Below are 24,511 nucleotides of genomic sequence, written 5' to 3' on the forward strand. Positions count from 1 at the left end.
TCCAGATGCCATTGACAGTGCACAGAAGACCCCATGAGAACAGTGAGACTATCTGAAACAGGCACTGCCCCAACTCAACTCTCATGCATGCCCATGTATTTTAAATTTAGTAATACATTCTAAGACACTTCATAGCTGAATTTTCCCATGTTCTAGAAATACCTTATAGAAAACATAAGGTATATATCATACAGCAGCCAATAGGTTTGTGGAGGTCTGAATGAATGAATATATGTCCCTTGGCTTGTAAGTTATCCCCTCACTAGCCTAGTGCAATACATGCAGGTAATGTTAGTTATGAATCCATAATTCTCATATAGCGAAGATATTTCTGTATCTATATTCCTCATATTTATGCCAGCTGGTCCCAATGAGTGGGATGCAAGTCAGCTCTTCATAAGGCACTCACAATGCTAACAACAAAATAGTTTCCAGACTGCAGAATGCTCTTACTTGGTTGTTTCAATCTCAGTTCCATGGCTGGATCATTGGACTTTTCTTTCCTTCCCTCACAGAGGAGTTTCTCCCTCTCTTTTTCAGTCCGATACTCTAGAACCTGCTTCTGAGCCTGACGATAAATCTTTAAGAGCCTTGAGCAGAGAGTCTGGTGAAGACGGAGGAAGAAATACCAATTATTATTGGCAAAGAACAGACTATAAACATCATCCAGAGTTTTGTGAGGCTCAGCAGCAGTAGCATCACAGAAGCCAGCCTTCTCCTCTAGAGGGGTGCTTGGAGGCCCAGGCACGTGTTTCTTTTGTAGCTCGGGAGCATCCAGGTTCTGTCCATGATGGTTTTCTCTATCCTCATCAGTTGACTCTTCAGAAATACTGTGGTCGGGAAGCTGAGAGAAGAACAGCTCTGGTACAAAATGATGCACTATTTGCCGAATGGTTGCCTGATCTTCCTTCTGGATAGTGGGCTGTCGTTTCACATAGTAGCTAATGAGTGATGCTGCATCTTCTAGAATTTGTTTATCCTCGTAGATAAAAATGAGGTGAGGCTCATTTGCGGTGGCACTTCTCCCCTCTGAATGCTGCTCCTGATGCTGTAATCAAGAGACAATCACGTAAGATCCTTCCAATACATTCTCGACAGCCCTTCCCACCACAACACACACACAAAAAAAAAAAAAAAAAAAATCAGCCGTGTGTTGATGGCTGGGCTTGAGGGTAGGTGTAGAAAGGTGATATTTATGGGCTTACATATGCTGTATCTCTTACATTTTTATCTACAACCTATATATATTTGAGCCTTCTTTACACCCACTCGTCATCATAAATTATGACCTCTTCAGGATAGGTATGGTATCTTCCTCTGTGTTTGTACAGAGCCTCCTGCAATGGGGATTCAATTTTGATCTGAACTTCTGGGCATTACCATACCAGAACATTATAAACAGGCAGGGTCAATTGTTTGTTAACATATACACCTCATCGTAGACACTCTCAATCTCATTCAGCAAGCTCTTGGAGCGCAGGGCTTTGGTGTCATTTTGTTTGAAGTTGACGGCCTGGTGGTCCAGGGACTTTAAATACGCCTTCTCATACTGTTCCCGCCAGATCTTGTTGAAGCCTTGCTGAGCTTCCCGCCATTCTTCCTCTTTTGCTTTCAACCTTCACAATTTAGAAGAGACCCTTTGAAAACCACACCACAGAAATTCACACACAATATTTAAAAGCAGCCTACTGAGGCTTTGGTAAATAGTTATGGCTGGAAACATACAATATTGCAGTAAAAAAAAAATGCTTCAGTGCCAGAAACTCAGGCAATCCATTGTACAGATGTCAACATCTGAACACTGCCTTCCTTCTTCTGGAATCCTAGGAGAGCACTACCTAACCATCTGTCTTACCTATAAGGATTCCATCTGACCAGCCAGAAATTTGGGGAAATGGAAATGGGCCAGAAATGACAGGCAGAGCTAGATTTTCCTCATGGGCACTAAAGCAGCTGTGACAGAGCAGAGTCCAGAAACAGTGGGTGGTGTGTGAAGATTCCATAGATGGCAGCTGTCCCAAGTTGCTGGGTGCCAGAAGCCAGGATTCAAAGCAGAAAACTTGGCAGTTAGGGTTAAGGGAAGAGCCCAGACACCAGGAAGAGAACAACTGGAGGGTGGGACTGTTTTATTTTCTTTAAAAAATACATGGTGAATAGCTTAATTTTAATTGCAATTTGAAGGAGAAAAATCAGTATGAGCTTGCAATCCAACCTGATTAACTCATGAGCTGGTTCTCAGTAAGGGTTAATCCATGAAGCTGTTTTTCAGTTGTAACTCGATGAAAAATTAGATCCTTTTTAAAAAAAAAAAAAGGGGGGGGAAAATCTCCTTTCTACCCAATCTATTCCAAAGTGTCTTTCAAAATAGCATATCCACTTAATCTCATACATTCAAAAAATAATATCCTCCCTTCCCTCTTAATGGGACTAAGAGACGTTTTAATGAAGAAAGGAGTTTTTCTCAAAAAGCCAAGGATGAACATAACCATATCAAGGGAGCCATTGTCTTGGCTCCATTTCAGAGCAATAGTGTGCAAATGTGAACAGTTCATAAGGTTGGGGATGGGGATGAAACAGCTGATTCTCATGAACGGGAAATAATGTATAACAAACTTTATTACAGACTGAATTTAAACACTTACGTGGTTTAATACCAAAGGTATCTGAAACCTTTTACCTAATTACTAAGTTTTTCAATTCGTCTATAAACATTTTCTATATAATGCCTCCTACAAAGGGAGAATATGAAAAAAGTTTAATTTTAAAATGTATTTTAGATGTCTAAATTAATGCAGAATGCTATCTGAGAAGGAATTCAATCTAAAACTAACAATAGTCAAGCCTCAGGAAGTTACAGAAATAGCCTGGTTTACTTATAAAATGCTTGAAAACAACACAACTGTTTCCGTGGCAGGAGAAGCAGCAATCTTGTTGCAGTCATCCCCATCTTACACATCAAAGTTTGCAGTGGGCTACGGTCTACTCAAACATACACACTGTTAATGCAAGAGCAATAGTGTATTGTTATAATTTGTATTGTTCAAGATACTCTCAGATGAGGCTAAAAGTTAATACTTTTGTGACCTTTTATACTGAAGAATTTTTTAAAGATATTACATTAATTGTTCACCTCTGTCCTATGTTAGGATCCTAAGAAATGAAAATAGGTAACAACAAGATTTGAAAGACTACTTTGGCTAATTTCATAGAAATGATGAGTGTTACCTTTTTAAAACTACAGGGACAGCAGTGACTGGATTTTTCTTAAGACTCTCAATGATTTCTGGTGCTTTATCACCATAGATTCGGTAGATGGCTCTGCGCTGGATCACTTCTGATGTTCCTCCCAAGCAATCATCCAATCGGAATTTCTCCTGATCCTCTTGAGACATCCGAGACAGCTTTTTCTGAACACTTTCCAACACACGTATTGTGGCCAGATTTGTTTCCAAGACAACATCTAACTGTTAAAGTTCACAAACAGTACAATGTGAGAAGCAGCTCAGCAGCTGGTCTCTGCACTCTTTTCCTAAGCTCAGATCTGTACTTGTATTTCAGTATCCATTGGCTGGGGTGCTTGGAGGCTCCAGTGAAACTTCTCATTAGGTGGAGCACTCCACCAGTAAGATCAATTGTAGTATTGCTCCCCAGCTTTCCCTGTGGCTTATTTTGTGCTGCACTGGTCCTTGACAAAGCAGGGTGCTGTGGTGCAGCTGACCACATAACTGTTTTATAGAAAGACTGTGTTTAGAAATAAAATCATCTCTACCCCAACAGTAACATTTAAAGGTACTGCATGAAAAGGACAGTATGTAAAGCTCTTCAAACCTTTCCCTCTCCTGATGCACATAGTGGAGACAGGCTGTTTGTACCTCCTTGCCCAGACTTGAGAAGCACAAAGCAATCACCACTACTGAGCAAAAGGATAAAAAAAAGCAGCCTTGGAAAAGGAAGCCCACACACAGCTAAAGGAGAAGGAAGGGACGGGACTGCCACGGCAAGAAGAGTTTATTAAACAGAGCCCTGACTGGATACAAGATTTGTATCTGCCTCTGAGCTGCAAAAATGTTCTGGAGATATCCGCATCCACCGTGGATGGCCACAGATTTGCAGGGCTTTAGATATCAAATTTGGACCCACATCTAGCTGCAATTTGCAAAAATTAGCCATAGATATTAAGCAGATATCCCTGATTTGCAGGGCTCTGCTCATAAAGCATTAAACATTTGGCTATTGACTATAAGGCTCAGAATTTGTCATGGATATTTTTAGTAAAAATCATGGACAGGTCACAGGCAAAAAACAAAAATTCACAGAAGCCCGCAAAAATGTCTCCAAGTCTCAGATTCCATGATATAGTCATTGCCTTAACTATAAATAATTTCAAGGCTCTTAGTTACATGAGCTGGGGACCAAGTTGCAAAGTTGTAAATAGAACATCAGACCCACTTCAAAACGTTCATCCTCACAGCGATGCAACTGCTCCTCATAAGGCGTCTTCTTTGAGCTGACAAACGTAGAATCTTCAGACCAGGATGGAAAGGAGACCCAGGTATCATTTAACACCTACAAGAGAGTCAAACAATATCCTACAGCGTGCTATGAAAAAGAACCTGTTCCTAAGGGCCTCAGAGGACTGCTACAAAGGAAAAGTATAAAGTAGTATATTAATAGCATTTATCAGCAGGTAGCTACCTAGACATTTTTGCCAATGATCTGTGCTAAAATTTTAAAATGTCAGTGTTGACCACTTCTCAGACATTCTGCATGTGAAGAATTGAATTGAGACATTGTTCAAAGGGTTTCTGAGGCGTCTTTTGATGCTGTTTTATAAAAAGGAAGAGACGTTTGTCTGCAATAGACACCTACAAACGGTAGTGAAAAATGCCAGTGCCAAGGAGGGTGGGAGGAGTTATCTATTAAACCCAGATCTCACTTTCTGGAAGGATGGTCTGAGTTGGAATGCTCCTTTACAACAAAAGGCAGCAAGTGCTTAGCAAACCAATAAGCTATACCTGCAGGGTTCACTTTCCCCATCACTTAACATAGCCAACTGTGAATGACACCAAACTAAAATTGTATGCTCCTTACATAGGATTTTTTTTTGTAGGCTTTGGCTCAAAACTTCCTTTTTGTTGACTCACATGCTACAAAATCCATGTTTATGCATGGTGCTGAAAAATTCATTTTATGCTATAAACGAAAAATTCAATTTATGCTATAAAAGACAATTTCTCTGTCCCTTTCACCTATAAAGGAGGACAAGGCTTGGATTCACACAAGATTGTACCAATTTAGTGAAAGCTATGATTTAATACTGAATTACATAAACCAGAAAATCTTTGTGTTTAGCACTCTTATCACTATATAAACCTGATGTTTATTAGCTTAGCACAGACTGGCAAACATACAGATGCAACCTAAATGGATACGAACAGTTTCAAACCAATACAAGAGTCTACATACAAAAGTCACACCAGTTTAAACAATGTGATTTAAGTTAAACTGGTGCAGTGTCCATGTTTCAGAGAAGCCCTACCTCATCTGGGTGTGGAGGACACTGACTAACCAGCTTTGGGAAAGGCTACTATTGTAGACTGGGAATTCAATGACATTAAGCTCAGAGTACCTCCTTGCAAATTGCTGTTCTTCCACTGCATTTTGGCTGCTGATAGGTTTTTGGAAGAGCCCGGTAACTGGAACCTATGCGTTTGCAGGAAGCATAATCAATTTCCCGACTCATTCCATCTCCAGATCGGTCACTCAACGGAGAAGCAAAGGAAAGCTCTTTCACTCCAAGGAAGGATTTGAACTGTGCAAAGAGTTCTGGGAATTTCCTTAAAATATGAACAAATACACATAAATAATTATATGTCATCACATTCTGTTTTATGTCCATTAAGTATTAATGACTTAATTTTTTTCCACCATCTCTTACATTTCATACAAACTGTGGTAAAAACTAAACTGAAAGCTAGCATTTTCCTGACATAGAACTAAAAACTCTCTCCACCATGTTATCTGCTTTAATCACTTGCTCAGCTTAAGGCTCTTTATCAACCATCCTCTTGGTTGAAGGCTACAAAGGACTTCCTTCAGAATCCTATCAGTCATCATCATCATCATCATCATCATCAATAAGCTTGGCACCCATTGGTGTCTGATGCCTCCCTCACTATTTCCTTCCATCTTTCCCTGTCCAGCGCAGAGTGGCTTAGTTTCTGTAGATGAGTTCTGCACCAATTTACTATATCATCTACCCATTGCCTGGGGGGTTGGCCTGACCTATTCAAACTGTCCATTATACCAGGGTGCTTGTTGTTTTTTAGTTCACTGGTCTTGCTACTTCCTCTTTCAAAATATCGATCTCACTCTTGATACTTGGTGGTGATACTTCTTTCAGTTCTTCCATCAGTCTCTCTGGGACCCTCAGTTCCAACTGTGCTTTGTATAGATTAGTGCAATATCTCGTCCATCGCTGCACAATGTTCTCCCTGTTCACAAGCACCTCATCGTTCTCATCTTTGATAGCCATCTGCTTCGGCTGCCACTTCCTATTAGTATTCCTGATCATCTTATGCAACTCCATGGTCTTACACTCACCATAATACCTCTCTATATCTTCACACTGCTGCTCTAACCATTTTGCCTTAACCATTCTGGCCACTTTTCTTACCTGATTGCACTTCTCTATATAGCTGTTCCACACTCTCAGAAACATCCTTTCTGATCTTCAGTGCTCTCTTCTCTTGGACCAACTTCAACATCTCCTGCATAATCCACTTCCTATTGATCTTCTCTTCTTTCGGAACTGCTCAATTGCCTCTCCTATCCCTGTTGTCATCCCTTCCACTCTCTGATCTAGATCTTTCTCTGCACCTGCATTCCTAATCTTCTCTTCGAGCGCTGCTCTAGACACACTCCCTATTTCTTTCTCACCTAGACTTGCCACGTCTCTTAGTTTCTTGACCTGTCTCTTATACTTTCTCGTGAGCTTCATCTTGATGTTTGCAATCACTAGACTGTGGTCTGAGTCCATATCCGTTCTTTGGAAAGTTCAGCACGGTTGTTGCCCATCTTCTTATCAAAATCACATCTATCATGTTCTGGGACTTCCTGTCATTCGATCACCATGTTTAGTTCCTACAGTCCTTTTGTTGGAATCTCATGCTGCAGATCACCATCTCATGCTTCGTAGAAAACTCTAGTTTCTTGCCTCGTTCATTTCTGTCTCCATATCCAAACCTTCACATCACTCTCTCCCAACCTTCGTTATCTGTTCCAATCTTTGCATTCTAATCTCTTCCGATGATCAACACATCTCTCTTCGGTATCTCCTCCGGCATCTTTGTCAAGTCTTTATAGAGTAGCTTGATGTCTTCCTCGGTGGTATCTGACGTGGGTGTATACACCTGAATGACAGATGTTGAAAGGTTTCGCTTCAAATCTTGCTACCATCACTCTCACACTCACTGGTTTGTATCCTAAAAATTCTCCTCTAGCTCTTTTGCTAAGAAGGAATCCAACTGATGCCTGATGCTTTGTTTTGTTCCCTGACCAAACGACTTCACAACCGCACATCTCTCCTAATGCCGTCCAACGCATCTCTGCCAGTCCAAGTATATCACATTGGTACCTCTCTGTCTCCTTTCGAAGCAGCTCTAACTTTCCAGTCACCCACCGCATTCAGACGTTCCACATTCCAATTGATAATATATGCATTAGTTGTAATCGCATCAGTACCACTCCTTAACCTGCTGAAGAGTCTTTCCTCATTACTATAAGATACTCTCCCTTCTCTTGGAGGGCAACCAATGCAGATACTGATGCTTCTGTTTGCCTGTTTTATAGCATTGCTCTAAGACTTTATGAACTAAAAGTTGTTAAATTTTATTTTTTCTCTCTCTGAATGATTCCTAAAATTTTGGCATTGGTGACCCAAAGAAACCTTGATTTCATAAGTTTTTAATGATGACATTTTAGACTTGAAGCACGAGAGAAAAGTGACATAGCAAATGTTTTAAAGCTACGCCATCCATGTCACTGAAAAACAAGTTCACTTACCCTAAAAATGGGGTGACTAGTTGGAGAAGCTCTGAGCCTGACACTAGCTCCTGATTGAAGAGTGCGATACAACGCAGGAAGTTCTCATACACTTCCTGACTCTTCAGTACCCTGCGCACCTGGCAGAGGGAGGGAAAATAAAAACTGTTGTATCATTTGTATACTACCTTTATTTTTATGGGGCTATCTTAAAGAGTCTAAGCCTTTCTGTACACAGCCAGTAAATTCATATACTCATCAGAACCTCAGAAGCAGCAAGCACATAGAGGTGCCCAGTTATAAACATAAGTTTAGTGACAGGATCTATACTAAAAGTGTCATAAAGTGGTGAAAAGTAGAGAAATCAAAAGTTGAAATAAAAAAAGAAAAAAACCCCACACCAAAGAAAATACTAGTGTGTGCTTCCTTCAGCGTCCTCCATCACTCTACCATTCGTTAGTTTCCTTTCCCGACATCCTCAAGAAGTAGGAAACTGTTAATAAATTGTACCATAGAGGGAACCATAGAACACCAACCAATTGCTAGCTACCCAACTGAAAACAAGATGATGCAACAGGAGGGAACCACATTACTGACCTTATCGAAGAAAGAAAACTCCTGCAATGTTCCATATTTTCCTACTGTTGCAACTGACAGATCTTTGGTACCTCGCAATTTCATTTTCTTCTGTTGAAAAGGTTCAATATTTTTATTTCAAAGGTTTGATTCAAATACCAGCAATTTCCATTTAACTGAATTGTAACTATCCCTTGCTCTGAACCTTTAGTCCCAAAATCACAAACTAGCTTTGCCACATCGCATCCTCCATGAAGGTTTGTATCAATGATCCCCAGCAAAAACAAAACAGGTTCACGTGACAGTTAACAAGAGGGTATCATCCTGCAGGAAATAGCAATTTATTCAAGGGGAGATGCCCAATACAGTCCTCCTACGAAGTCCTCATTTTCTCCTCAGGAAGGCTGCAAAGACTAGGAGTGGAGAAGAACCCTGTAGTTTGTATTTAGTGGGTGGTAGGAAACAGCAAAAGAATACAGGACATGGGTGTTACATTGGGCTGAAACCTTTTGAGCCGTACTTGGGAGGGCAAGTAGGCTCCAGGAATGGGGCCTGGTCATCCACTCCACTACAAACACCATTTAATTTTTTTCATTTATTTATTTAAAAATAAGCTTTCCGTTACCTTTCCTTCATGTTTGACACCAGTCCTTTCAGAGGAAAGAAGCTGGCTGAACCTGTGACTTGTCAACTGCCTGGGGTTTTACAAGAGCATACGTGGGCCATACCACAGGGGAAGGAGGTATGCCTGAGGACAGATGGACAGAAGATTGCTGAGAACTGCCTGGCAGTCAAATTACTGGAAGTGGTGTGTGGGAAAAGGCGCATAAAGAAGGAATTTCTCTGCAGAGCCTCTCTAGCAAAAGGGTGAAGTGGTCAGGAAGCTAGTGAAGAAATGAGCCTGGTCATCTTCCTGAACAAGGGAGTGATGGACACAGTGTGTTGGAGAGGTCTGAAGGCTGAGTGCAGAAGAGACATGCTTGCTGGTTGCCTGGGCTTGAGAGTTAAACCCACAGAAGGCTGCGGATGACACATGGTGACATGCTGGAACTGTAGTGGCAAGGTTTCTGGTGACAGATTCTAAGGATAAGACTATAACAGACATAACTGAGTCAAATCAGTGGTCCATCTAGTCCAGTATTCTGTCTTTTAACAGTGACAAATGCCAGTTGCTTCCAAGGGAGCAAACAGAGCTACTGTTGACCCATCCCTGTACATCCAGTCCCTGCCTCTGCCAGCAGAAGTTTAGCAGCACCCAGAACATGAGGTTGTCTCTCTGATCTTCTTGGCTAATTCTCCATGAACTGATCTAATGTTTTTGTTAACCCAGTTATACATCTGGCTTTCACAACTTCCTTGGCAAGGAGTTCCACAGGTTGACTATACTGGATGAAGTACTTCCTTCTGTTTGTTTTAAACCTACTACCCATTAATTTCAGTGGATAACACCTAGTTTTTGGATTATATGAAGGGGGTAAATAACACTTCCTTATTCCCTTCTTTCACACCAGTCCTGATTTTTTAGACCTCTATCCCGCCTTCCACTTAGTAGCGTATCTGCTAAAGTAGAGTCCCAGACCCTTTAATCTGTCTTTGTTTGGAAGCTGTTCTACACCCTTAATAATTTTTGTTGCCCTTCTCTGTACCTTTTCCAGTTCCAATATATCTTTCTGAGATGGGGCAACCAGAACTGCACCCAATATTCAATGTATGGATGTACCATAGATTTATATAGTGGGATTGTGGAAATCTTTACTTTATCTGTTCCCTGGCTAATGGTTCCTACCATTAGATTAGTTTTTTGACCACCACTGCATATGAGTGATGTTTTAGAGAAACGTCAACAAATGACACCAAGATCTCATTCTTGAGTGGTAATTTAGAACCCACCACTTTGTAAAGAGAAGTTACTCACCGTAGTAACAATGGTTCTTCGAGATGTGTCCCCGTGGGTGCTCCACGATAGGTGTTGGGCTCGCCCCGGCGCCGCAGATCGGATCTTTCCAGCAGTTTCTGCCGGACCGCACATGCGCCAGCGCGCGCCACTCCCTTCCGCGCTCCCAGCCACGTGCGCGATCCGGTCCCCACCAGTTCCTTGACCAACCACCTCGGATGCTCCTGAAAAACACTAAACAGAGATCCGAAGCGGGGAGGATGGGCGGGTGGTGGAGCACCCACGGGGACACATCTCGAAGAACCATCGTTACAACGGTGAGTAACTTCTCTTTCTTCCTCGAGTGTCCCCGTGGGTGCTCCACGATAGGTGACTATCCAGCAGTAACCCAAGAAAGGAGGTGGGTAAATTGGTTTATGTGCAGCTTGCCCCCAAAAGGACCGCTGTCGAGAGGCAGGTATCCTCTTGGAATACCCGGTGTAGGGCATAATGCTTGGCAAAGGTGTCATAGGATGACCAGGTCGCCGCTCTGTAGATGTCTTTTAGCGCGATGCCCTTGAAAAAGGCTGTTGATGCCGCCACCGCCCTGGTGGAGTGAGCCCTAGGCGGGGCCAGTAAAGGGGTTTTCCGAAGTTCGTAGCACATCTTTATGCAGGACACAATGTGCTTTGAGATTCTCTGTGGAGAGAGACCCTCTCCTTTTGACCTGGGAGCGAGAGAGACTAGGAGTCTGTCCGTTTTCCGGAAGGACTTAGTCCTGTCTATGTAGAAGGCCAACGCCCTCCTCACGTCCAGGAGATGCAGGCGTGCCTCCTTGCTGGAGCTGTGAGGCTTCGGGTAAAACGAGGGTAAAACTATTGGTTCGTTAAGATGGAACTCCGAAGAAACTTTTGGAACAAAGGCTGTGCGCGACCTTAAGGTTACCGCCTCCTTTGAGAATACTGTGCAGGGTGGCGTTGCCATCACTGCTGCGAGCTCACTCACCCTGCGAGCTGACGTGATTGCAAGAAGGAAGGTTGTCTTTATCGTAAGGAGACAGAGGGAAACTGTGGCTAAGGGTTCAAATGGTGGTCCCGTTAGCGTGCTGAGCACCAGGTCCAAGCTCCACGATGGTGGAAGCGGTTTCCGAGGGGGGTACAGGTTTACCAGACCCTTCAGGAACCTGGTAACAATAGGATGGGCAAACACCGTGGGCCCTTCCTCTTCATGCTGAAAAGCCGATATAGCGGCGAGGTGGACCTTCAACGAGGATAGGGAGAGCCCTCCTCTCTTGAGGTCCAGTAAGTATTCTAGTATTACAGGTATAGGCACATCAAGGGGAGCTAATTGCTTGGTAGAACACCATGCAGTGAATCGAGTCCATTTCTGCTTGTAGGTCTTCCTGGTGGAGGTCCTTCGGCTACTTTCCAGGACTTGTTGTACTCTCTCCGTACATGTACTCCCAAGGGAGCTGAGCCATGGATTAACCACGCTTGTAGGCACAGGCCTCGGGGGTGTGAGTGCACTATGGACCCCTGGGCCTGCGTGAGCAGGTCCGGCGCCACCGGAAGGGGAAGTGGTCGGCGGTCCGACATGTGCAGAAGCAAGGGGAACCATTGCTGTCGATCCCATGTTGGGATTACTAGGATCATGCGGGCTCTCTCCCTCCTGGCTTTCTGCAAGACCTTGTGGATGAGCACTGTGGGGGGAAACGCGTAAAGCAGGGGGCCCTTCCACGAAATCGCGAATGCGTCCCCCAAGGACCCCCGCCCCAGTCCTGCCCTGGAGCAGCACTGGGGGCACTTCTTGTTGTGTTGAGTGGCAAACAGGTCTATCTGGGGAAACCCTCATGCATGAAAGATCGGTCGTAGCAGATCGGAGCGGATCTGCCACTCGTGTGTGAGTGCGAAGCGCCTGCTCAGCTGGTCTGCCTTCATGTTGTGAGAACCTGGTAAGTATGAGGCTTTCAACGTTATATTGTTGGCGGTGCACCAGTTCCACAGCTGGACTGCTTCCGCACATAAGGCACAGGATCAAGCTCCTCCTTGTCGATTTATATAAAACATGGTGGAGGTATTGTCTGTATTGATCCCGACTACTTTGCCTTGTATGTGGTCTCGAAAGTGTTTGCAGGCGTTGAACACTGCTCTGAGCTCCAGTATATTTATATGCAGTGACTGTTCTGTAGGGCACCACAGTCCTTGCGTCACCTTTTCGCCAATGTGTGCTCCCCACCCTATGTGGGAAGCGTCGGTAGTGAGAAAAATAGAGATTTGTGGTTGGTGAAAGGGTACCCCTGTTAGCATGTTCTTGGGGTTTACCCACCATTGTAGGGATCTGCGCACCTCTGTCGTGGGCGACACCACCCTGTGGACAGTGTGGGATGCCGGCTTGTAGATGCTCACCTGCCAACGCTGCAGGTTGCGCATATGCAATCTGGCGTTCTGTACCACGAACGTTGCTGCTGCCATGTGGCCTAGCAGCTGCAAGCACATTAAAACCGGCACCATGGGCCTGTATGTAATGACTTGCACTAGGGAGCCGATGGCGCGAAAGTGAGCGTCGGGTAGATAAACCCTTGCTGTGATAGAGTTTATGCATGCTCCTATGAACTCTATGTCTTGTGTGGGGTCGATCTTTGATTTCGCAAGGTTGATGACCAGGCCCAGCGAAGAAAAAGTGTTTGCTGTTATGCATATCATGCGTAGTACCTCTGCCTTTGAGGCCCCTTTCAGTAGGCAGTCGTCCAGATATGGGACTATAAATACCCCCTGTCTGTGCAGGTAGGCTGAAGCCACTGCCAGGGTCTTGGTAAAGACTCTGGGGGCCGAGGAGAGGCCGAACGGCAGAACCTTGTATTGGAAATGTTCTTTGCCGACCATAAACCAGAGAAAACGTCTGTGTGCCAGGTGGATCGTGATATGAAAATACGCATCTTGTAAGTCGAGGGCTGCAAACCGATCTCCATCATCCAGTGCCGTGAGTATAGAGGTGACTGTGATCATCCGAAAACGTTGTTTGCGCAAGTACCAGTTGAGGCCTCGAAGATCTAAGATGGACCTCCAGCCTCCTGTTTTCTTCTGTGTGAGGAAGTATCGTGAATAAAACCCTTTCCCCTGGAGTCACTCCGGCACTCTTTCCACCGCCCCTATAAGCATAAGGTGGTCCACCTCGTGCTTGAGTTTCGCCTCGTGGGAGGCATCCCTGAGATGAGGCCTGGGTGGAGGTCTTGGCGGTGGGAGCGACTGAAAGGGGATCACGTAACCCGTGGCTATGATCTCCAGTACCCATTTGTCTGTGGTGATCTTTTGCCATTGTGAGTGGAATGGTCGGAGGCGATGATGGAACATTAACTGTGGATGACATTGCGCGATGGTAGTAATAGTGCAGCCCTCGACCTGTCCATCAAACTTGTTGCCTTTGGGCCTGCCCTGAGGATGCACGGCCCTGTTGAGAACGTCGCCTCTATACTGTTGTTGCTGCCCTTGGTCATAGCCCCGTTGGTACGGGTATCGCCTTTGTTGAGGGTAATACTTTTTCTTTCTGTATGGAGGGGTATAAATACCCAGGGTTCTGAGTGTAGCTCTTGAGTCTTCGCTGGAATGAAGGACCGAATCAGTTGACTCTGCAAACAACTTCTGCGTGTCAAAGGGAGATCGACAATTTTTGCCTGCAGATCCCTCAGGATACCTGATGTCTGGAGCCAGGATTCCCTGCGCATGACCACTGCTGTAGCCGTTGAGCGTGCCACTGTGTCCGCTACGTCCAGGGCGATCTGGACTCCTGTCCTCGAAGCTGCATAGCCCTCTTGCACGATGGCCTTCAGCACCGGCTTCTTATCTTCTGGAAGTGAATCCATGAGAGAAGCCAGCCTGGAGTAATTGTCGAAATTGTGGTTCGCTAGATGTGCTGCATAATTTGCCATTCTCAGCAGCAGGGTGGAGGAGGAGTATACCTTTCTTAGCTCTAGCTTCTTGGCATCTCTGTCTGTTCCCCCCGCTTTGTACTGGGAAGTCTTCGATCTCTGCTGAGACGATTCTACCACCAGTGAATTTTGTTGTGGGTGACTAAACAGGAACTCCATGCCCTTCGCTGGGACGAAGTATTTCTTATCCGCTCTCTTGTTTATAGGTGGAGCGGAAGCCGGGGTCTGCCATATGGTGGTAGCAGACTCCATGATTGCTTCGTCGAGCGGGACAGCGATTTTGGACGAGGCCAGAGGCCTCAGGTTTTTGAGGAGCTTGTGGTGCTTCTCCTGCACCTCTGCTGTTTGGATGCCTTGCGTGAAAGCCACCCTTTTAAACAGCTCCTGAAACTGTTTGAGGTCGTCCGGGGGGCCAACATCCCCGGGGGCCGTAGCCTCGTCGGGGGAGGTCAAGGAGGAACCACTAGGGTAGGCCTCCCTTGAACTCTCAGGGTCCTGCTGTCACTGGAGGCTTGCGAGGCAAAATCTCGGGGTTCCAAAATCAACTCCCCCTGAGACAACTGTGTTTCCGTCCCCGTCCGTGAGTGCCCGCGGGGATACTGGACGGTCGAGGGGGACCTGCCCCTGGGTCTATGCCCAGTGTGATAAGGATGACCATGGCAGCACGGGCACGGTTCCTGGGATGGAGACCTGGACCACTCTCGAGGTGCATACCCCTGATGTCTGGGAGAGCGAGATTGTCTGGATGACTGAGACAATGGTGAAACTGGTTTGTGATAGTACTCCAGGGGGTCAAATCCCAGAAAGGGCGAGGGTGGCCCAAGCCATGGTGACGCTGGTTGGAGGAACAGAGAAAGAGGCTCTGGGTAGGCTGGGGGAGACCCATGTCTCCTGGTTGGTGTTCGCAGCATAAAGGGAGGGCTTGCTGAGAGCAGCCCTGCAGCCCTGGCCAGAGAAGGGCTGCGGTGCTGGGTTTTTGCTGCTGCCTTTCCCCTCCCCTGCGGGGCTGGCTCCGCCCCTTCCCGTGCCGGGGATCTTGGCGCCGCGCTTGGCACGCTTATCTGCGGTGCCGCATGGATGGCCTCCTCCAGTGCCTGCAGGCTGCGTGCCTGTTGGCCCTGCACTGTTGGCGCCACGGGGGTCTGTGCCACTGGTTCCGGTGCTTGCCTGGCTGCCGCTCTGAAGGCTGTGCATGCCGGCTGCTTAGTAATCGGAGGCTCAGCCTCTGCCACGTGCACTGCCGCGCTGCTGCTTGTTTGTGAGTGTGGCTGGGGGCTGTGTGCTACGCCCGTCCCGCTCGCTGTGGCCGCCGGCAGGGATTGGGCTGGAGAGAGCTTCCTCCGTTTCTGCACCGAGGGGGTGAGAGACGCCGCCTTCCTTTTATGGAGCCCTGTGGGTCCCTCTGATTGAGGCCTCTCCGGCATGTCTGGCTGGAGGACCTTATCAAACAGCAGCATTTTCAGCCGCATTTCTCTGTCCTTTCTGGCTCTGGCTGTGAGCTTTGCACAAAAGGAGCATTTCTGGGTAACGTGTGATTCCCCCAGGCACCTAAAGCATTGACTATGCCCATCAGAGGCTGGCATAGCTTCGCGGCACTACTCACACTTTTTGAATCCTGAAGAGGACATCGCGGTGAGTCTTTGAGCTGTTAATAGGGTACTTAGCACCTTCTCTGTGCCTGTTCCCCTCTCATGGACCCCAGCCTGCCGCGGCAGGAGGCCTACTGGCCTTCACGTCCCCGCATTGCCTCCGCTCCTCCTTCTCTTTAACTAAGAACTTTCTAGATATATTTTTATTATTATTTTTTTTTTTGCAATAAAGAAACAAACAATCTAACTAAGAACTCTGAAACTCTAACACCTCTAAAAACTCTAAATACGCTGACTCTGGCCGCAGCCTGAGTGGATTCCATCTGCAGCCGATGGCGGTTAAGAAGGAACTGGCGGGGACCGGATCGTGCACGTGGCCGGGAGTGCGTAAGGGAGCGGTGCGTGCCGGCGCATGCGCGGTCCGGCAGAAACTGCTGGAAAGATCCGATCTGCGGCGCCGGGGTGAGCCCGACACGTATCGTGGAGCACCCACGGGTACACTCGAGAAAGAAGTATAGTTATGATTATTTTTCCTCATATGTGCTACGTTTCACTTATCAGCACTAAATTTCACCAGCCATTTTGTTGTCCAGTCAACCAGTTTTATGAGATCCCTCTCTAACTCTCTGCAGTCAAGTTGGGACTTAACCACCTTGAGTAATTTTGTATAATCTACAAACTTTGCCAGATCACTACTCACCCTCTTTTTGCTGCTCATTTATGACTATGTTGAACAGTATGAGTCTCAATAAAGACCCTTTGGGAATCCTCCTTTCACTCTCCATTATGAAAACTAACCATTTATTCTGACCCTTTGTTTCCTATCTTTTAACCTATTACTGATCCATGAGAGGACCTTCTCTCTTATCCCCTGTGGTGAAAGGTCTTGACAACATAATCGAATCATCATATGCTTGTTGACATCCTCAAAGAATTCTAACCAACTGGCAGGGCACAATTTCCCTTTACAAAAGCCATATTATCTTCAACATATTGTCTTTATCTACATTATACATGATCAAAGTTGAAGCTAATTCTGTTCTTTAATATCATTTCAAGCAATCTGCCTGGTAACTGAAGTTAGGCTTATAACCTTTAATTTCCAGGACAGTCTGAGTCTATTTTTGGAAATCAACATTACATGAGCTACCCTCCAATCATCTGGTACAGAGGCTGATTTAAATAATAGAGTACATACCGCAATTAGTAGTTCTGCAATTTCATATCGGAGTTCCTTCAGAACTCTTTGGCAAATATCTGGCCCTGGTGATTTATTACTGTTTAATCTAGCAATTTGTTGCACAACCTTCTCTATTGACACCTCAGGCTGGGACAGCTTCTCAAGTTTTGCCACTTAAAAAGAAAAGCTTCAGTGTGGGAATCTCCCTCATATCCTCTACAGTGAACACCAGTACAAGTTTCTCTGCAATATCTTTTTCTGCTCAAGTGTCCCTTTAGCACTTTAACTGTACAGCAGCTCCCCTGATTGTTTGGCAGGGTTCCTAATTTACTTTAAAATATGCTACCTTTTTGAGTCTCTTGTTAGTTACTCTTCAAATTCTCTTCTGGTCTGCTTAATTATACTTTTACCCTTGACTTTCTGAGTTTATGCACCCCTCTATTTGCCAGACCAGGATTTGACTTTCAGTTTTTAAAGAATATCTCTGTGCTTCTACGACTTCTTTTACTCAGCTGTTTACCCGTTGTGGCATTTTTGGTCCTTTTTAAAAGCTGGGTATGCATTTAGTTGGAGCCTTTATTATGGTGGTTTGAAATAAATTCCTTGCAGTTGGCAAGCTGGCTGTTATTTTAATTTCCATTTAAGTAGCTTCCTCATTTTTGTGTATTTCTCTTATTGTGGTGACTTTCTTTGATGTTTTATGCCCCTACAAGGATGTTAAATTTAATTACCTCATTGTGACTATCACTGAGTGGCTCAGTTATACTCACCACTTGCATCCCCTTTAAAGATGATTTATACCCATTCAATGTGAAGTCATTTGAAAAAGCCATTAATTATTGCATCTTCTGCTTTTGTAAGCCTCTTTAATATCCCTGAGCATTTCATAGTCATCCCAGTCAGGTGGCTAGTAATATGCTCCTATATTTATACTCCTATTATTCAAGCATGGAATTTCTATCCAGAGAGATTCTATGGGTCTACTTAATGTACTGTCTGGGCTACGGCTGTGGGACCTTTGTCATGGTTTTTGTATATAGGAGTTCTGTAATTAACCATGAAAGGGTGACATATCTGAAGTATGAAAATAATTCACATTTCTATTTGCAATATGATACCTTTGCTGGGCTGGGAACAGGACGCAGCAGTAATGGTCTGGATCGTTTTTTAGTGTGTTCCAGATTTTTTTCATGTTCAGTTTTCTGGATATTGTTCATTTCACATGGCCCATTTCCTGTGAACTAAATTAAAAGACAATATTTTCAGTTTGCCCTTATTACTGCCATAGAATAGAGAACTCCATTTATCTGAACAGAATACATAATAGGATTTCACTAAGTGAGCTAACTACAAACAATAAATAGCAAGAGCATAGTTCAAATGTTGATAGTTTCTCTATAACAATATTTTGCAGTTTTGTGTTATGATGCAACATATCACATTACAAACCCAACTCTACAGACATAGCAAGAGTTATTTCCCTTAAAAATATTAAAATGTTAGTTCTTCACTAAAGGTATGTCTTCGTTACCCAGAAGATCTACTCTTCCAAAGGCAGAAGGCTAAGAGCATACCTTTTTTGTGGCAGAGGCCGTTTAGCTGTAGCTGACAGCTCCACAAAACAGCAGCTTCCAAGACTTTACACATCATTCCTTACTATCCATTCCACATCCTGACACTGGTTCTCTCTATTGTGCTTTGTCTAACTGTTGACATGAGAGAAAGTACATAGACCCTCACCAAATCAACCCTCCTTTTAATCTAAATCAGTACTTCTCTTCACCTAAAACAATACAATTTTTCCCAGCCCAGGTGTCAGTCATGCAGGGGGAAGCAACTTTATTCTCTGGGGTATCCATTCAAACATTATGCAAATTATCTAGGGTTCTCTTTTTTGCCTCATACTGCCAAACACATACCAAAGACCTTTTAGCCTCAGGGAGAAATTGTCCAAACTCAGAGAGTAGATCCTCCTGTCCCCTGAAGAGATTTGCTACTTCAGTAAACACTTCTTCCTCTGACATGCTTCGAAAAGGTCGACCTTTAGTGTTCAGCTGTTCTTTCTGCCAATTTACAGAGATTCATTAAACAAACTGTTGCCAAAATGCACTGTTGCTCGCCAGGAAACTGTTACTGACAACTCACTATATTCAGAAATCAAACCCAGGAAAAACCTTTAGATAAGTATCAGCTGGCCTAGCATTCAGCAGCTAGGGAACCCCTGTAAGCCATACACCTCTCCTATGTGGAAGTAGCCCCACTGCCAGTGCCCGGAGACATGGAGCAGCCCCCCACCCCCTGAAAGGGTAGTAGTCCTATTTCTGACGCCTCAATGTGTTGGGCAGCTGGGGAGTTCCCCTGCCAGGCAGCAGCCCCATTCCCGGAGCCCAGAGGTGTGGGGCAGCTGGGGAGTTCCCTAGTCGGGCAGCAGCCCCATTCCTGGCACCTGGAGGTGTGGGGCAGACAGGAGCCACAGCCACCGTCAACAGCCACGGAGCACCCTCCACAGGGCAGACACTGCTAGAGCCAGGGAGTATCCCTGCAGCATACCCAGAGCTCTGTGGCATGGGGCAGCCAGCAACCTCCCTTCTGCAGGGAAACCTCCCCTGCAACAAGGGAACTCCCCCATGGGGGCAACATGCCTGTTCTGGCAACCCATGGCATGAGGCAGCCATGGAGCTGCACCTGCTTAGCAGCCACAGCTGCAGAGCCACCCCATCTCCCCCGTGTGTCCCGTATTTGGCACAGGGAAATACGGTCACCTTACAATTATCCAACTCTTGTCCTTCATAGACATACAGATCTAACCACTGCACCAAATTAACAGCTATAAAGCATTTAAAAATAGAACATTAACAAGGATAAGAGAAAACCACACAGCTTAAAAAATAAAAAATGCTCCCTGCTTGGCTTCAGTCTTCTCTCAGCCTCAAACCAAAGTCTGTAGCACCACCATATTACTGAGATGACAAGCATTTGACGGACCCGAAGCATTTTCTGAGAAAGGCTGGAGTTGGGGGAGCTTTATAAATTTAATCGTAACAGGTTCAAAAAGCCACAATATTGATGCATGATCTCTTGTTTGCAAGAGCTCTACCTGGTAAGTGTGAAGAATTTCTAAGAATGATCTGTAGATTTCAGGATGGTCAAGAAAACGGGTTTTGATCTTATTCACATAACTTATTGCATTATTGAACTCTACAGAATCAGATTCCAAGGAGAGTTGAGATTTATCTTCTTTGTGTGGAAGTTGGTGTCGGAATTCCTCAGAGCAGTCACTGTGGTTGTGAGAATTATCCTGAGAGTAATGTAACAATAACCCACCACCTGGCTGAGTGCTTGGAACAGGCTCTGATGACACCTAGTAATAAAAATAATGCAAACTGGTGACTTAAATAAATAACATGTTATGTAAAATTATTGTTCATATTTACAGGCTGTTGTAATGCATAGTAAAGATTTAACTGATCTAGGAATTTCTTAACTTCTGTTACTAAGACTGTCAATTAAACATTAGCCATAGCGCTAAGCTTTCATTCCTCTTTCCATTTAAATTTCGCATGGTTTGTAAAGAATTATTCCCATCATCCCTATTTGAAAATGGAGCTCAGGCAGATGTTTACAGTATTTGAAAGTCCTGAATGTAATCATTTAGAGAATTTTCACAGGTGACACCTCGCTTTATGAAAAGTTCCAAGACTCCACTTTTGAAACTTCAACTTTGATCATGTATAACGAAGGCCAACATTAGTCAGCTAAACTCTACAGGCTTATCTACACTACCTCCCGACTTCGAAGGGAGGATGCTAAGTAGGTTGTTGGGAGTTTATTAATGAAGTGCTGCGGTGCATATGCAGAACTTCATTAAGCAAATTCCTCCCGCAGCAACTTCGAAGTGCCAGCTCATGTCTAGCCATTGCTAACCCGCTGGTACTTAGTAGTGCTTGGGCAACTTCGAAATCCCAAAATTTTGAGGAGGAAAGGGACTTCGAAATCGCCCAAGCCTTCCAAGTACCAGCGGGTTAGCCGCGGCTAGACGCAAGCCAGCACTTCAAAGTTTAACACTTCGAAGTTGCCACAGGGGGGAATTTGCTTAATGAAGTTCTGCATATGCACCACAGCACTTCATTAATAAACTCCCAACAGTCTACTTACCATCCTCCCTTCAAAGTAGGGAGACAGTGTAGACAAAGCCTAAGACTCTTGTTTTATTTATAGACACTTATGTTGCAAAGAAAAAAAGTTTGAATTGCACTGTGCAGTTTGGTAGCCTTTATCAGGATCACTGGTAGACAGAGCCATCCCATCTATAGGACATAATGAGGTGGCTCCCCAGGGCCTGCACTTTTGGGGACCTTGTAGTGGCCGTCCCAATCATCCTATGGATGGGATTGATGAGGGGGTTACCTGAGGCTGAGAGTCACCGCAGCAGAAGTCACTTGCCCTCCCCACACCACTCACTACATGGGCAATGTGAGTGGCAGCCTGCTTCACCCTGCTGTGTGATGCCACCCTTACCCCACTGCACTTGCTTCTCCACAGCAGTGGGAAATGGAGCATCCCTCTTGTTCCCGCCATTGGAGAAGAAGGAGGGTGCAGCAGGTGGGAGGGTGGTGCAGTGCAGCAAGGTGGAGCAGGCTGCTACTCCCACAGCTGCACCCCACACTCAGCCCCAAGTAATACCCATGTCCCATTGCCTGGGGGCAAGAAGCAGGGTGGAGCAGGGCCCACAATGCAGGGGAGTTTGCCTTGGGTCCCACACCTGGAGAATGGGGGTGTTGAGCCAGGCCCCAAACCCCTCCGGGCAGCTCTGCTAGTAGATATCCCCAGTATTTACTTAATTCTCCAGACCTCTTGAAAACTATAGGTCCACACGTTAAAACATTTACAGATTAAAATAAATTGTTATGGTTTACTTGACTGTGTTTGCAAAGACTCAGACTGTTATATTAAAACTGAGCTACATTTTGGCTGTCAGCTTATGTGGTATATGAACACATTTTTTGCAGAAAAATAATTACAACATAATAAAGAAATGAATAAATACATGATGTGATGGGGCTATGTTTCTCATTACATATCCTTATCGTAACAGCTCATATAAAATAACTTAAAAGGAGCCTCAGTACTGAGAACATCTTCACACATTCTAAATGCCTCCTTTCACTGATGGATACAGGTGAGTTCTTATGGCTCCTAGTAGTGCAGCTATACCATGACATCGCATGATAATATGATGTATGTTATTTAATGTTCAAAATTTCAAGAAACCGTCTCTTTTGAAATAGTAACAGAGAGGTAGCCATGTTAGTCTGTACTCTAACAAACAAAGCAGCAGAAATGTAGCACTTTAAAGACTAACAAAACAATTTATTTGGTGTGATGAGCTTTCGTGGGACAGACCCACTTCATCAGATCCAAATACCCAAATCACCGAATAAATCATTTTGTTAGTCTTTAAAATGATACATTTCTGCTGCTTTGTTTTAAAATGGGCAAACAAGCAGCCAATAACAGTTGACCTTCTTGCTCTCCATTTACAGCTGTCAGTAGACAAACTTTACAGCCCCTAGCAGTCAAACTCACTGGAATCTGTATTCATAGACTCTGTGTTACCTCTTCTTTATGATACTTCCTGGAGGCCACTTTTCTAATCAATACGCAATTGAGCAGTACAAGCAATTTGTTTCACTCCAGTTCTGCCTTTGATTTCTTAATAGCTTTTAAGAATACATGGTTTATTAGTTCCAGGCTGACCAAAACCACTTCAACTAGCTACTGAATGTGTATCCATTTGTAGTTGATTCCCACAGAAATTCAGAATATATTAAATACAGAATAATCTCTGATAAAGGGATTCATGAAAAGAATCTCGTAGATAACCTCTGAAAATATTTTCTCTCAGTGGCAAGTCAGTTGCTATAAAAATACAAGGTTTTGACATGTGGTAATTTTGTTTCAGGATCCAGGGAGCAACACAGGTTTCCTATAAGTCCTTGGACACTTAAAAGCATTTTCAGAACAATAAAGCCAAATTTCATCTTTAGGTTCTCATGCACTGCCCTTTGTGTTCTTTTATCAAAGGGTGAGCACCTTCTAAGGTCCAGTTTCCATGAACAATTCTTCCACTAGAGTTAGTCTCTTTATTTTTGAATGCTGAACCTGAACCCAATGGCAATGATTTTGAAAAAAGGAACTGTTAAAAATTAAAAAGACTGGGACTTTTCAGTTTAGGAAAAAGGGATCAGGGACATGAAAGAAGTCTATAAAATCATGACAGGTATGGAAAAAGTGAATAAGTAAAAGTTATTTACTTGCTCCCATAACATAAGAACTAGGGGTCAACAAATAAAATTAATGGGTAGGAGGGTTAAAACTAACAAAAAGGAAGTTTTTCTTCATGCAGCACATGGTAGACTTATGGAACTCCTTGCCAGAGCATGTTGTAAAGACCAGGACTTTAACAGGGTTCAAAAAAGAACTTCAGTATACCCTCGATTTTATGGGCCCTGATTTAGTAGACTGTGGGAACAATGGACGCTTCCCCCAGTTCCTCACAAAGTCTGCTGGGGTCTGTAAAAATCACACCCCCCAGCCAAAAAAAAAAAAGGTTCAGAGACTTACCACTGTGGTAACTAGGAGGATAGGAGGAGCCAGCACGTGTTCCTCCCACCAGGCGTGGGAGACATACACAAGCAGATTGGCACACTTGTACGCATCACACATCTGGTTGAAGGAGAATGTGGTGGCTCCAAGAGCAGCTCCTCCAGCCAAGCTCAGTGTTAGGGTCCAGCAGCAGTGGCTCCAGTGAGTGGCAAGGTTTTGGTTGTTTTTTTTTTTTGTTTTGGGTAGGGGAGGGTGGAGGCTGGTGGGGGTGGATGGGCAGTAAACCTTCACATTTTACGGACTTTCGGGAATAGCGGACATCCCTCCCCACCATTTGTCCATTAAATCAAGGGTTTACTGTAGATAGATTCATAGAGGTTAGGTCCACCAATGGCTATTAGCTAGGATGTAGAGGAATGGTATCCCTACCCTCTGTTTGTCAGAGGCTGGAAACAGATTTCAGCAGAGGGTTCACTCTTTGACTATCTGATCTGTTCACTCCCTGTGGGGCACCTGGCATTAGCCACTGTCGGAAAACAAGATACTAGGCTAGATGTACATTTGGTCTGACCCAATATGGCCATACCCATGTTCAAAGTACTCAAAATTCAATGACCAAATGTCCAGGAAAAATCTGACAACCCACCACTGCTTTTGCTCATCTGTTTTCATTCTTCCCTCAAGAGTAACTGACTCATTAATATTTGTGACTGTCATGC

General features: G+C 44.5%; 1 protein-coding gene across 3 annotated transcripts in view; it reads right to left on the reverse strand.

Annotated features, from left to right (window-relative positions):
- SIN3B (SIN3 transcription regulator family member B) overlaps nt 1-24,511 on the reverse strand; it is a 35,583-nt gene that overhangs the window by 7,473 nt on the left and 3,599 nt on the right. For 2 of the 3 annotated variants that reach the window (XR_012642618.1, XM_074977986.1), the window contains exons 4-13: nt 20,284-20,547; nt 19,106-19,249; nt 18,305-18,427; nt 8,641-8,730; nt 8,065-8,183; nt 5,630-5,837; nt 4,450-4,566; nt 3,226-3,464; nt 1,433-1,616; nt 454-1,048 (exon numbers count right to left, since the gene is read on the reverse strand). Coding sequence is in view for 2 of the 3 variants with exons in the window: in XM_074977986.1 (XP_074834087.1) it covers nt 454-1,048; nt 1,433-1,616; nt 3,226-3,464; nt 4,450-4,566; nt 5,630-5,837; nt 8,065-8,183; nt 8,641-8,730; nt 18,305-18,427; nt 19,106-19,249; nt 20,284-20,547 (2,083 nt within the window). In the remaining variant the exon portion in view is untranslated. The remainder of the gene's footprint in view (nt 1-453; nt 1,049-1,432; nt 1,617-3,225; nt 3,465-4,449; nt 4,567-5,629; nt 5,838-8,064; nt 8,184-8,640; nt 8,731-18,304; nt 18,428-19,105; nt 19,250-20,283; nt 20,548-24,511) is intronic. The other variant, XM_074977987.1, reaches the window with a different exon arrangement.

The sequence above is a fragment of the Carettochelys insculpta genome, chromosome 27 (assembly GCF_033958435.1).
Source record: "Carettochelys insculpta isolate YL-2023 chromosome 27, ASM3395843v1, whole genome shotgun sequence".
NCBI lineage: Eukaryota > Metazoa > Chordata > Testudines > Carettochelyidae > Carettochelys > Carettochelys insculpta.